General features: G+C 40.3%; 2 protein-coding genes across 7 annotated transcripts in view; one reads left to right on the top strand and one right to left on the bottom strand.

Annotated features, from left to right (window-relative positions):
* Nucleotides 1-2638, top strand: part of LOC122263434 (carboxy-terminal kinesin 2) — a 20385-nt gene extending 17747 nt beyond the window's left edge. For all 6 annotated transcript variants that reach the window (XM_043031858.2, XM_043031844.2, XM_086540438.1 and 3 more), the window contains 3 exons: nt 1-132; nt 668-807; nt 1299-2638. The exon at nt 1-132 is cut by the window's left edge and continues 34 nt beyond it. In XM_043031858.2, coding sequence (XP_042887792.2) covers nt 1-132; nt 668-807; nt 1299-1496 — 470 coding nt within the window. In that variant the 3' untranslated portion in view covers nt 1497-2638. The remainder of the gene's footprint in view (nt 133-667; nt 808-1298) is intronic.
* Nucleotides 2639-2695: 57 nt separating this feature from the next.
* The window catches only part of LOC122263457 (Potassium voltage-gated channel protein Shaker), a 48993-nt gene continuing 36688 nt past the window's right edge, over nt 2696-15000 (bottom strand). Inside the window, exon 5 of the mRNA XM_086540440.1 lies at nt 2696-12043. The gene's annotated coding sequence lies outside the window, so the exon portion shown is untranslated. The remainder of the gene's footprint in view (nt 12044-15000) is intronic.

Here is a 15000-nt window from a genome sequence, read left to right as displayed (position 1 = left end):
ACCTCCTGACGCTTGCCCAGCAACAGAGAGCCGTTGCCGCAACGAACATGAACGAGAGGTCCTCCCGGTCCCACTCGGTCTTCCGGCTCAAACTCACAGGGCACAATAGTAAAACACTGGAGTGTTGTGAAGGTAAGCCATGTCTGAAATTGGGAAACTGAGTGTCATGAATTTGTGGAATTAGATCGTTGCTTGGGAGGGAGCAAATTTTGTGCAGAATTTTGTGCAATTTTTGTGCAATTTCTGTAAGAGTTGATCTAACCTATTTTTTTCTCTATTGTCATTATTAGATTTATATTCAAGAATAAAAAAAATGTGAATAAGTCTGCTAATTGTGTAGAGTTTTTGCATGTTTATACAAGTCTTTTTTAGTGTCAAAAGTAATATAGTGCATTTAGGAGCTCAGCAAAACAGGACTTTTTTTTTTTTTTGCTTGCTTGCTTGCTGATGGTTGAGAATTTTAACTAATGCACAATTTGACTTTTAAGAAGTATGGGTGAAGTACATACATACTGGTACATGAATTATGCATGTAAAAAATATTTAAAGAATAATTTGTACACTTTGAGGGCAAACAGTAAAGTTAGTAGCCTGATACAGTATTTTCTAATGAATACCATATTCTTGTATTGCTTTACATTTGACTCAATGCATAAATACTCAACAGGTAACTTGAATCTGGTTGACTTGGCTGGATCTGAGAGACTGAAGGAGTCTGGTTCGGAAGGAGCAAGACTGACTGAGACACAGAACATCAACAAATCTCTGTCCAATCTCGGCAATGTCATTATGGCACTTGGTCAGAAGGTAAGTCAAGTCACATCATCATGGGACCCAAAGACCATGTTATCATCTAAAGGCATAGATATTTTTAAAATCTTGCCAATCCTGGTGTGTTCTGTAACTTTTAGTCACTCAAATAAACTTTAAACTTCATTGTTCAAATTTCAAAATTACATGACTGCTTGAAATTGTTTTGACTTCTTAAGAATTAACCCAATGGTGCCTTAAACATGCACTGTCCACATGCACTTAGTCACCCAGGAGTCAATTACTAGGGCCTACCCGACGTCACCTTGAATTCAGGGAATGGAGTAAAGAGTTGAGGTTAGATAGCCCTAGTAATTGACTCCCTGGTGATAAGCCATCTGCGTGTAAAGAAATAGCAGACAGTGCACTGCACTCTCTGCATCAATGGATTAAATATGTGTATGCAATGATCCATAGCATTTACGCAGCCATGTTTACCAAGATAAATATTCTCTCTACATTCTTATGAAATCTTTCCCACTTTACAGCAAAGTCACATCCCGTACCGCAACTCCAAGCTGACTCACCTTCTGCAAAATTCCCTTGGTGGCAACTCCAAGACACTCATGTTTGTCAATGTGTCCCCCTTGGAAATGTGCTTCGGCGAGACCTTGAACTCTCTCCGCTTTGCAACCAAGGTCAACCAGTGCCACATTGGAACGGCTACGAAGCAGATCAGGAAATAAAGCTGTATGTGTTGGTGAAGATTGTCTGTTTGCGTGTGTGAGTGGATTATCGCTGTTGTTAGTTTTCTTAATTATGTGCAGACCCTTATTGAATAAAGGCGATTAGTTCGGTTAAGAGGGATGTCTTAAAGACATTCATTATTTTCATCTTTTTCTTAATTTTTGTATTTTACATATCTAGTGTTCTTCCTGTATTAATTGTAGATACTCTAATAACAGACTCTGTATAGGTTCAGTAGCTGTACCATTACAACTGTTTGCAATAAAATTGATGTTAGCTTTCACTAAATGAAGTAATTTGATTTAGAGATTCTGTAGATGTAACAAATAGATTGTGAATGCCTACCATATATTTATATATATATTTTTGTTAAGAAAAGCCAAGAGACTTCTTAAATAATTCATTAACATCTTTCTGCTGAGGGTTTTGGGACTGTTTTATTTATACTTTTAGATTAAAGTAGAAAGTTTAACAGCACATTTCATCAAAGAAGAAATGAGTAGGGAATGATTCCAATGTGTATATAGCTTGTATTTTACAATGTATCTTCTTCAATACTATATTTTATTACTTGTAAAGAATGGCTGTATGAGTGTGTTTTCATGAATGGCTGGTTTGTAATTTGGAATTTTCACAAAGAAAGAAGAGGAGGATTTTCTTTCTTTTTTTCTTTCAACTTTTAAAAAATTTCATATAGGAGGTGACATTGGCCTTAGTCACACATGTCTTTTTATTATGCTTAGATGCTTGATTTTCTCTGTCTCTTTTTTTCTCTCTGTTAGTGATAGGAGTAATTTTTATTTTAGAATAGGAATAGAAATATTAATCACAGAAATGATCTCTTTATATCTGCTTGATACATTTAAGTGACAATTATGACCACTTCGTCTTAATCAGAAAGGAAAGTGTATATATATGAAATGAGTGTTGCCAAGAGCAAATATGCTCTGAACCAAACATTTAATTTTTTGGCATTGTCTGAAATATAAAAGTCAAGTTGTCATCTTTGTACAAAATTATCCTTGCTTCCTATTCTGTCACTTTTTGCTATTGGCTGTAGACAAAGAAGTTTATAATGATTCTTACAGCCTATAAAACTCTGTCTAAATCACACATGGATATAATAAAGGATTGAATTGTATTATCAACTTTTAGTTCCATTTTGTTTGTCATTAAGGATGCTTACATAAACAAAATCTTAACTGGTTTCTTAGTTTATTGGCATGAAAAAGCACACACTTTGATACAAGATCAAAATAATGAGGGGATTCAATGAATCCAGTCCATCCTGCAGCTACCAAGGTCCAAATCTTTTCATAATCTTATACAACAATGGACCTTAATAGCAAGGAAGAAATGTTAAATACCTAGTACTTTTCTTCAATACAGAGAACGTCACCTGAAAATCTCATAACCTGAAGGCAAAGACTGTAAACATAGACTTAACAGCCATATTTAATCTAGCAAAACAAATGATGTGACGGGGCTGAATGATGTTGAAGTCCGGGGGGCGCGTCAGGTACAGGCATCCACCCCAGTCGCAGGCAATGCGCGTACCTGACGCAGCAACCCGGGCTTGTACTCTCGCATACCTCGTCACCTATAGAGTTGCAGCTCTGCTCTCCCATCACACAGGGTTAGTGGAACGTTGACGAAAGTCAGGGCCAGGTTCAACATGTCCAAAGAGAAAGTCTTGGCCCATATAGAGGCTCCTTTTATGTATTTGATTTTTTTTTTTTTTTTTTTTAAGTTTTCTTTTCTTTGTATTTTTTTTAAGGATTTTTTTTGAAGGGTATTTTCTAAAATATTTTATCATTAAGTTTTTTTACTTTTTGCATGCATATTGTTTAATAAGCTGTAGATTCCGGAAGGCTAAAAATGTGTTCATGGACATGTTGAACAAGGCTCACGGCTGGAATCCCTCAGACACCACCCGAGAGACAGCAAAAGGGCTTGAGCGGTCGAGATCTGTAGGCTGATTTGGATATTACAGTGTGAAGAAAGAACCGTGATGACTGATTGCTTAACGTTTTGCCTTCTCTCGGGCGCTGTTTGAGAGCTCAGCCGCTGAATCGTTCCGTGGAAGCTTTGGATAGAAGGCACAGGTTTAATGGCTGAAATGGCTGAATGGGATGCGCTTAAGATATTTATTTGTATTAATTCATATATTTTTTTTTTTTTATTATATTGTTTGTGTTGTCTTTATCTCTGAGTGGCAAATCCTGGCATATTATTTCACGGAATTTGAAGCGGATCAATTGAAATTTTAAAACCATTTTAGGATTACATTTCGTCTTTCTTGTTAATTTTGCTCGCAATTTACTCGTTTTCAAAATGAATACTTAATTCCCCTCCCTTAACTAATGACTCGATCTGTGCATGTTTATTAACGTCTGTCTTTATGATTACAACTAATAGAATGCTTTAAAGCCATCCAAAATAATTAACCTCAAGACACCTGAATATGCCACTGATTATTGACAAAGCTTTAGGGCCAGCGCCGTTCAAGCCGCGATCCTGAATTAAGGTTGATATTCTACGCCTTGAGAGAGAGTTTATAAAAAAAAAGTTAAAAAAAAAAAAAAAAAAAAAAGGAAAAAGATGCCAGAAATTCAGCCTTGATGGATGTTGCAGCAGCAAGAAAAGTTGCACGCGGCCCTCATGCTCTAGTGGATACAAACATGAAAGCAATTGAAGCACAATGGTCCAGTAATGTGCCCCAAGAAAATAAACAAAATGGAACAAATTTGAGTAAATACCGTATAAGTACTGACTTGATTTAGTAAATAATCAGTTCCCAGGTGATATTTTAGCAGAATGTTTGACCTAAATGTTTAATGAGGTTTAAGTTTATTATTATTATTATTATATTATTATAATTATTATTATTTATTTTTTAATGAATTTAAATACCTCAATTCCTTATATATGCTATTATAAAGAGGTGATTCCATATAAAGAAACATGCTAAAATGAAATATCCATAACAGGTGAGGTTCTCTTATTTACCATATTAATAGAGAGACATGCAATGGTCGGTACACAATCATTGGGAGGAGAAAGCAGGATTCAGTGGGACCAAAGTGGTGCCACACTTGCTTCCTGTCTTCCCCTTAAACTGTTTATCTTTTTTTTCTTTTTTTTTTTTTAATGCGACTCTGGGAACCCATTGATGTCTCCGATTGTGAAGCAGATACGAGAGCCGGGAGACAGACAGACAGCACAAGGAACCCCCTCTCCATTTTCTTAGGGAGGACGAGTTTCTCCGGCTACACTCTTGAAACTCGGGTCTCGGTGTTGCGTGTGGGTTGCTGCTGTCTCTCTCCCGTCACTCAGGCAATCGAGGGGAAGGAGGGATAAATACGGAAAAGGGAGAGCCTAATCATTAATACCTGGAATTAGGTTGCCTAGTATCTCTTAATTACAGCTCATCTGCCTTCATTTTGATTTGGAATGGATGACGATGAATTGTTGTTACATTATTTAACCAACAACTTTTATTTGTATTATATACATTAACAGGCAGTCATCATAAAGTTAAATGGAGAAAGTCTCAATAATTTGAAACCCTATACCACTACGAATAATTCTGAAAAGAATGGAAAGAGTTGGCATAGTCATTGGTAGCTGCAGTTTGCTAACAATATTTTCTTTCCTTGAGTGGACAAAGAAAACTGTTTGAAGCAAAGTAACATAGATACAATATAATAAAGAGGGGGGGGGGAAGAGGGAGCCAGTAAGATAAACTTGGGAGTACATGGCACCTTATTATGTAAAGAGACAATGGAGAGAAAGACTCAAGTGAAGAAGTTTTACCGCTGCACTTTTAGTGACGCGACCTGCGTTATGGAGCATCAGGCGGCACTTTCGCAAAGGGATCACCTTCTCATGTGTTGTCCTTTAGGAAAATGAACCTCATTGGAGATCCCACTTAAGGCTCATAATGACTGATCTCGTCACATATCAAGACAAAGTACCAAAAACTGGTTTGATGTATGATGCAACAGAAGAATCTACCAACAAGATTTGTGACCTGACCAGCGACTTTGAGCCTTGCATGGCACTCCTATAAAGCTGATTTTCATATTCACAACACAGAAAATTAGCCTTATTGAAATACCATCTGAGGATCAAAATAACTGATCACTCCACAGTGAACTACCCCAGTCTTGGATCAACTACATTGTCTCTCTAGATTAAGCTGAGTCATAAATAGCTGAAGAGGTTACAGCATTTTGAGGAACTACGGCCGTCTGAAATGTTTAGTGGTCATTTATTCCAATATTTTTTGTAATCTAGCAAGCAAATAATGCTCTAGAGGTTCTTCCTAGATAAAGTATGAAGCAAATGGTTGGGTTGCCCGCCCCTCTTGTTGGTGCCTACTTCATAGTGCTCAAGAAGGGGAGAGTTGATTAGGAAACTTGAGACTGCATTTGGACACCTTGGGACGGGCAGCCCACTCTAAGTTCTGATTGGTGGGGCCTTCTCCCAGTAAGCCAATCACAAGCAGTACGAGGAAGAGGCCACACCTACAAAACCTGATGGGTTAAGAGTTGTTCAAAGTTCTCATGCAGCAACAAGAGAAAATAATTATCTAAGATTCTCAAACCGTCAACAATAAACAGGCTTAATGTAAAACAAACAATCAGTCAATTATTTACAGAATATATACAGGCCTTTAGAAAGAAACATATAAAAACATGACTGCATTTCTTCAATTATAATGAAGCAATGCACTTTATCAGATCTTGGAGAGGCGAACTGTCACAAATTTCATCATCCTATTTAAATTATCATAATGCTGATCAATTTGGGTAATTACTCACTTGGTATTCTATCACTCTAAACTAGCCTCATTTATTCATAGGCATGATAACCATCACCTACAAACTAGTCGGGGAAATATTTGCGATATTTGCCTAGGTCCTATGCAGTCCTTCTCCATAATCTTTCTTCCTACTATGACTTTTCTCATGAACTTTTCTAGCATGTCTGTGATGATAGTTCACAGTTTTTTTTCCTCAATTTGGCTGAAGCAGAGTGGAGGAAGATTCGTGGATGTTTTACATTGGTTTTTCTAATGGTCTATTTTTATTTCGTGTTATCAATATTTGTTTGTTTTTTTTCTTGTCACCTGTACACTAGTATGAGCTTGGCAAGTGAAGATAACTAGCTGTAGTTTCTACTGTCTTACATGTACAATACAGAGGGAGGTAGTCAGTTATAATTTAAGAAAATCATTTAGAACCTCAAGTGCCTTTCTTGCCCGAGACTCACCCTTATCCAGCAATGAATACACAACACCTTTGGAATAACCGGTCTCTTTGGCTTCCAACTTCTCTTTAGCATGTTTTTTTCTTTCTTTCTTCCGTTTCTTGTTTTTTTCTTCGCCTTTCCTATCTATACATACAAGTTTTTTCTAAGATTTGTTCTACAAATTGCCTGACCTGATCTAACATTTCTCTTGGATGACCTAGGCTGGATTTCTGTTTTGCACTACAGTACCTGCAGATAACATGGGACACAAGTGACCTAAACCTCATTTTTTTTGCAATTTTTTACTCATCATCATATTTTTGTATTTATTTCCTCTTCCTTGACTGTAAAGGAAATTTAGCACCGGGTACAGTCATCCACTTACTTAAACCATTATTATTTACACTGTAGATGTCTGGCTGAAGTTATGACTGAAGAAGAAGCAGCACAAACAAGAATGATGAAAGAGGACACAAACTTCAAAATGTAATAAGTGAGGATGATTCACACAAAGGACAAGGCTTCATATTTTGAATGAACGATATGTTTAGACAATCCAACATCATCACTTAGGAAATATGGCTATAAACGATGCAAAGGCAAAGGGGTGAAAGGTTGTGATATGAACACAAAACGTGTCTTTTTTTATTATTTCGTACACCTCGGTAGCTGATACCTCCTGAATTGTCTATGCAGGTTAAGTGATGAATGGGCAGTTTAATTATGTGTACTTTAAATATCATTTAAGTCTGACAAGCTAAATACTTGAACATTATTATTATTATTGGTAATATTTATTTCCTTTTCACTTGTATTTGAATTTCACTACTGGTCTGTTTTCCTCTTTACTGTAGATTCAAACTTCTGCTATTCTTACTCGATTCCATACGGCGTCCTTTCCATCTGCCTGCGTCAGGTGCCCTCCATAAGCATCCTGTCTTCGAACTGTGCGCACAAAATGGACTTAGGGCTTGTGCTTTGCCAACGTAAGAACACTGGAAGATTATAGACTTGGGTTTATTTTTCACGATAGGCTAGTTTCTAGAGCATGTTCGTTTATAAACCAAGCAGAGGTATTTTTCCCACTCACTAATATCAAGTTTTCTATCCAAAAATCGGAAAAAAAGGAAAGACTGCCAAGCTTACATCGGTAGGAAGTACCAAAGATTGAAAAATCGATTGAATTACATGAGGTTGGATATCTTACAAAGCTTCTTCGTTCCAAAGGGTTAAAAATGTCTACTTTCAAAAAATGAAACCTAACATAATCTTCGAGAGTTCTTACGATGCACCGAAGGGGCTTTGGGATTAAATCTTCACCAATTTCAACCATCTCAAGAGGTTTCGTCCCCAAGGCCGAGAAAGAGAAGGGGAGAAAGGGAAGTGGGCGAGGGGCGCCTTGAGAACAATTTCCAAAAAAAGGGAACCTCCTGAAATTTAAAAATCCGATGTTTTATTATTATTATTATTATTACTTTTTTTTTTTTAATGATAGTAGCATCCTCCCTGAGTGATAGGGCGGCACATCTTAAACCGGAGAGGGGATGAGGCTCTCACGTACGATTCGTGCCTTTGACGGAAACTACACCCATTTCTGCTACTCTGGTAAGTGTTTATTTCGTATTTTGGTTTATCTGTATTAGTATTATTATTATTATCTTTTTTTTCGTGTGTGTGGGACTTGCCAATGATTGTTTTCTTGCTCTGTATTTTTTTTTCTTCATTTTATACTCATTTCTTTTTTATTTTCCTTTTATCTGCCCCTTTTATTTTCAATACTTTTCGTGTATCCATATCTCTGCTAGCGTCTTCCTGATCAGTCTTGACAATGTACCTTTCTTGATAGTTATATATTTATCTATACATATATAACTCTATATAATTCCTCCATGCTTCGATCTCCACTTTAGTAATATACATAACACTTCCTTCATTTTATCCGTTATCATTTTGCACTCTCCTGCCTTTTAGGCCCTGAAGCATTGCAACGTTATCTATTATATATATATATATTTATATATTTTCATAGCCTTTTTCACTAAGCCATCCTGTTTCGTATCTGGACGTCCATCGTAAACCTATCACTACTCGCCTCGAAACCACGTTGTCATCAGTCTTCCCCCTTATAAAGTACCGCCAGAAATCATTGTTATGATCCAGGACTGAGTACTTGCAGTTTACCTCACGATGTCTTGTGGAATTTGCATCTCATTCTCACGAAGATACTTGAGGATTGTGACTTCTTTGATTTGACATTTTTTTTGTAAGTTTTCTTCAGTTCTTGTGTGTTTTATTAATATATATATGTATTTTTTTTTTATTCTGCGCCATTTTCACGCACAGGGGTACCAACCTCACCGAATTGGTATCTCAAACCATCCAATAAATGTGGCAAAAAGAAACAACCCGAGGATTATCCAGCACTTAGAACAGTGCTGGTTTATTATCTTATAGTTATGAAGTTCAGGTTTGAATAAGACGGTTTGAAAACGAATTCCCGCATAGCATGTTGAGGAGCATACTGTCAGCCCTGCGCACGCGGTGTCTCACAGCTGAGGTTTACCAGCACATATAACTGCCACCATTTTCACTACTACTTCCAGAATGCAAAAAAAGAGAGAGAGAGAGAAAAAAAAAATATGTCGCGCCAGCTGCTTTCTTTAACGTTCCTTCCTCCCTCCTTCAGTCAGGCCATTGTTCTTAGTAGTAACTAATGAATCACTAGAATAACGAATATATACATTCTTTGTAAAGCTTCAGTATAATTTGCTTCAGGCACAAACATCACCACTTGCTTGACGTAACTAAACGGAGTCTGATCACGGCAGCTGCATCATTCGTTGCTCATTTGTTTGTTGTTCCTCCCCGTCCGTTTGCGCACAAGTTTTTATTATTATTATTATCTTTATTATTATTATCATTATCATTTTTTTTTTTGTTCTTCTACTGGGTGGCTGCGCAGCGGGCTTTGGATTTGGCCATGGTGGTGGGTTGTGGAAGCAGGTGGTAGCAGTGGTCACAGAAGGGGAAGACTAACCCCTAGGGAACCCCGGGAGACTCCTGCACGAACTCCTGGGGAACACTTCGGAACTCCTAGGGAACCCCATAGGAACTCCTGGGGGAACCCCTTGGGATCTCCTGGGGAACCCCTCGGCCTTATATCACTCAATATCATCAGTGCAAGGATGCACCTTTTATCACCAGCAACGGTCTTCAAACATCATACCCACACTTGACTTACTAACACAGGAGAATGTATATTGGGGAACAGTTGAACAACAATATATTATGAAATGCATCGTAAAGAGCTAATATTCGAAACTGTTATTATGCAAAGTGAACAAAAAACAAATCCTAAAGTTACAATGGTATTGATAAACTGTTATGCCTTATTGCTGTTCAACCTGGGAAAGTTCTAATTCATGTAGGAGTTGGAATGACATTAGGAAGGGGATCATCGTGAAGAAAAGTACCCAAAAGGCTTTCACTCCTATCACCCGAAGCTGCCCCCCCCATCTGCCCACACAGAAAAAATACTGCTACTACTGGAGGTCCTTGCAAACACTTTGGCATCTGGCAAAAGGGAAGGCAGGAAGGGGGGAAGAGGGGGGGAAGGGGTGTTCTCTGGGAAGAGGGAGGAAGGTAGTTCCGAGAGAGTTGGTTATAATACTTCGAGGGTTAGAACTACTGCGGCAGAAGAGGCCAAGAGAGTTCGTAGTAGTTGTTAAAAGTGTGTGGCGGAGGAAGGCGTGATCGAGAGGAGAGTCTAGGGAAGAGAGAGGGCTCAAAATACAAATACCAGAAAAATGGCAGATTATGAATAAGATATTTTTTGTTTTTTTTTTAAATCAACAAGAGTGGTGGTGCTTCGGGGCAGTTGGGGGGAGTCATACATGGGGTCCACTACCATAGAATGCTCCTACTATGGGATCTGAAATAAGGGCGGTTCACCAGCTTCAGGGGGACTCCACCAGCTCGCCGGTTCACCCAAGAGGACCTGAAGCGCCCTGTGACCCCCGTGAAGCTGGTGGGCGACCCGAGAACCAGAGCTGTAAGATATGGATTCCAAGGACCGCTTGCAGATACCTTGTGTTCTTTGGAAGCGGCAGGATAAAGTTGAGACGGAAGGAGAATATGCCAGAGAGCGTGTATACCTCGAAGCCCTTCTCGAGCGCCGCCGCGGCCCATGGGCGCTGGACTCGGCTGGAGAAAGGTTACCGGAAGGGGGGGGGGTCAACAGAGGGGAAGTGACCTCTCTGGCACGATGGGGACCTTAGGGTTATCAAACATTCGCAAGTCCGTCTAGAGAAGGGGTTAGGTAGCGGATAAACTTGAACCACTTCTTGGGAACTGCGTTAAGAGGTGAGCCGCTCTGAGGCCAACGGCAGCCCTCTCTTCCCGAGGTCCTCCTCCGGCAGGAGAGAAGCGGGCGGACAAAGGACTGCTCGAGATCCCAAAGTGGCTCATCTCAACACTTGCATCATCTCAGCGGCATTCACTATCACCACACTGATTTAACAACCAATTGGTTTATTATAAAAAACAAATTTAGACATTTCCTATCTGAGAAAACAATTATTTTCTAATTGAGGTCATTCTTCCACTATATAGATTAGGGGATATCACATGTACAGTATATCGAACACTTCTTAGTCCAGCTATGCAGCCTTCCTATCTTGCGCTATTTTGATTGCATTTTTGCGCCACTCTGCGGTCAAATCAGGTCAAGAATGGAGGTCATAGGTCAGTGGTGGTGTTTTCATCTGGGAACTTTGGCTGCCATGAAACCTTTGGGTTCGTATATATGCCGAGTTGTAGGCCTGGCGACTCTTCGATCTCGACCTATAGGCCTACTTCTCTAACATATCTGCCGTGGTGATCCTGGTGATGGGTTGACCTGATCTTCGAGCCTGGTTTGCCTTTTCTTATGCCTTTATCTGTTTCAATTTGCTAGCATTTTTCTTCTCTCTCGTTTCTTTGTGATTTCCATTGATCTACCCTGAAGAAGTGAGCCTGACTCGGGTAAACGTGTTAATTTTTTTTATCCTCTGTAATGTATATATTCTTTCTTCCGTTTCTGTATCTCTAACTCTCTTATTCCCAAACTGGATTATCTCTTATTAACAAAAGAGAAACCTTTGACCTCCTGACCCAATATGACCCGAGTGCATTCAAGGCTGCCTCCTTCACCACGTAGGTCCGTAGTGTGAAGATATTTTGGCAGCTCTACCGACGTTTAACTGTTACTTCGTGCACTTTATATTGGCACTGCTCGAGTCCTGTGTGACACCTGCAATACAGAGGGAGACATTAGAACCTGGGCGAGCTACATGGGGGTTGTATTGAGACGATGTACTTGCACTGGTTATGGGCAAGGGGGAAAGGGCGGGAGGGAAAGAGGGAAAGAGGGAAAGGGGGAAAAGGAAGGAAAGAAAGAAGGAAGAGATGGGGCGAAAGAGGAAGGCAGGAAGGGAGGGAGGAAGGGAAGAAGGAAATGAGAGAGAGAGAGAAAGAGAGAGGGGGTAGCATAAGAGGGGAATACAGAAAGAGAGAGAGAGAAGGGGCGGAGACAAAGAGGACTTATTCCTAAGATAACACAGTTACAAAACACGTAACAGACATGTCTATTTTAATAACTTTCAACAGCAGATGGTGATCAGAGCACCAAGATGAACAAGATGTTAGCATATTCCCTTGTTCATCCAATACCCTTCCTTGCTAAAAAAACAAAACAAATCTCTCTCTTTTTTTACCGTAATAACAACTCCATCTGAAATATAAACAAAATACAAATAACATCAATGACAGTGCTAGAAGAAGGAGAAAAAAAAAAACACTTGAAGTTTGGCAGTATGAATTGCATAACAAGGGTAATATTTTGATCCCGGAGAGCTTTACAGTGTACCAAGTCAGTCTAGCCGGAATAAAGATCCTCGTCCAGTGAATGTTCCCCTTTATGGAGTAGAATTCGTTCATGGGTCTGGTTACAGATGGAAATACGAGGGTCCGGGAGCTGTGGTTGCTTACCAAACCGCCAATAATAACATCATTATTAGCCGCCAAATGTGGTCGAATGTTTATTTCCAACCGGGAGAGCGTCGTGCACGAGTATTTTTTTTTTAGAAGGTAAAAGAGGTTGGTAATGCTTGTAGGTTTGGTAAGTTGGCGCGCCGGTCGTCACTGCAGAGACGGCGCTAGTGTGGCTGCGTCCCCGCTCTGTGCTGCCATCTGTCCGCCTCTTTCCCCAGCATTCATTATTGATCCTTCAGAGCTTGGGGTCCCCTTCAATAAATTATTTAAAACACACTTGCTTTATTTACCCAAGCATTACCCTGATGGCTTAAACGTCACGGGCTTAGAGTGTCATCTTGAGTCAATCGTCATCTTGCATTTTGAGGATAGAGAGACTTGGGTTTGAAGGGAAGGAGGAGAATGGGAGAGTGTGTGAGTGAGAGAGAGTGAGAGAGAGAGAGAGCAAGGGTGAGAGCGAGTGAGGGGGTGTGAGTGTGAGTGTGTGAGTGAGTGTGAGAGTGAGTGTGAGTGTGAGTGTGAGTGTGAGTGTGAGTGTGAGTGTGAGTGAGAGTGAGAGAGAGAGAGAAAGAGAGAAATAGAGAGAGTCAAAGAGAAAGAGAGAGAATGAGAATGAGAAGAAGAATGAAGGGGGGGAAAAAATAGGCGAATAAATCTCCCTTGCCGTCATGGAAAGACAAGACAAACCCAAGATTTTGACAAATTATTTCCCTCTCAAAGACAGCTCACAAGATTCTCGTGTGCCAGAGGTAATTTGCGTTCCCTTTCCCCCCCCCCCCCTTTTGAGATGAGGAACATGCAAATCTTGTAGGCATTAACACAAGCGCAAAGTCGGGAGCTGAATGATATGAAGAGGTGTGTGGGGGGGAGGGGGGGGAGGTCGATGGGGGGAGGTTGTGGGTGATGTAGACAAATTGAGTAAATTCAGTTGATGGGTAGCAGCGCCGAGGGGAAGAAATTTGACGACCACGACGGTGGGGTTGAGCGAGCGGGCGTGGACGAGGTTAAACACGACCACGAAACAACGACTCTCTTTGCCGAGCTCGATACCCGTGGAAGTTGACACATTCTTCAAGGTGATGGAGAGCAAGAGTCAAATCTTTCGTCGCTTTCTTTTTTTTTTTTTTTTTTTGAGTCTCTCTCTCTTTTTCTCTCTCTTTCTCTCTCTCTCCACGCTCTTATCAATCTTTCTCTCTCTTTCTCTCTCTCTTCACGCTCTTATCAATCTCTCTCTCTCTCCAAGCTCTCATCAATGTCTCTCTCTCTCCACGCTCTCATCAAAGTCTCTCTCTCTCTCTCTCTCACTCTCTCTTTCTCCAAGCTCTCAACAACGTCTCTCTCTCTCTCTCTCTCTCTCTCTCCAAACTCTCATCACTGTCTCTCTCTCTCTCTCTCTCTCTCCAAGCTCTCATCAACGTCTCTCTCTCTCTCTCTTTCTCTCTCTCTCTCTCTCATCTCTCATCTCTCCAAGCTCTCATCAACGTCTCTCTCTCTCTCTCTCTCTCTCTCATCTCTCCTCTCTCTCTCTCTCCAAGCTCTCATCAACGTCTCTCTCTCTTTCTCTTTCTCTCTCTCTTCACGCTCTTATCAATCTCTCTCTCCCTCATCTCTCCTCTCTCTCCAAGCTCTCATCAACGTCTCTCTCTCTCTCTCTCTCTCTCATCTCTCCTCTCTCTCCGTTCTAATTACAGGCGTTGTGCGTGCTGGCCTTACCAACACACCCTGTGACACCCAGACAGGGGCATCGGAGAGTCCTTGAGCATTCCGGGATCTTTTCGGTCTCACTTCGAGTCTTCCTCCGTGACCTATGACCTCGCATGCAGGATCTACAAGACCGTCACAGCCCATTGGATTCGATATGCGTTTTTTGGTTTTGCTACGATGAATTGGTCTTTTGCGAATCCCTTTAGGATTGTCGAGGCTTATTATAATGGTTTGGTGGCAGCGTCGGTAACGGTTTGACGAGAAGGGGTGGGGGTGGGGTGGGGGGGAGGGCGAGGGAAGGGGAGATGCAATTGTAAGTATATGTTTGTAAATCAGAGTCATGGGAAGCGGAAGGTGATAATGAGGTTATGATATTAAAGAGAAACGTCGATAATATTTGAAAAAAAGAAAAAAAGAGACGGTTACACGTTGATAATATTAAAAACAAACAAACAAAAAACGGTTACACGTCGATAATATTTGAAAAAAAAACGGTTACACGTCGATAATATT

Source organism: Penaeus japonicus, unplaced genomic scaffold, assembly GCF_977035675.1.
Source record: "Penaeus japonicus unplaced genomic scaffold, GWHDUDI00000001_assembly GWHDUDI00000010, whole genome shotgun sequence".
Taxonomy (NCBI): Eukaryota; Metazoa; Arthropoda; class Malacostraca; order Decapoda; family Penaeidae; genus Penaeus; species Penaeus japonicus.
The sequence above is the reverse complement of the archived record's forward strand: the minus strand, read 5'-3'. Positions and strand labels throughout refer to the sequence as shown.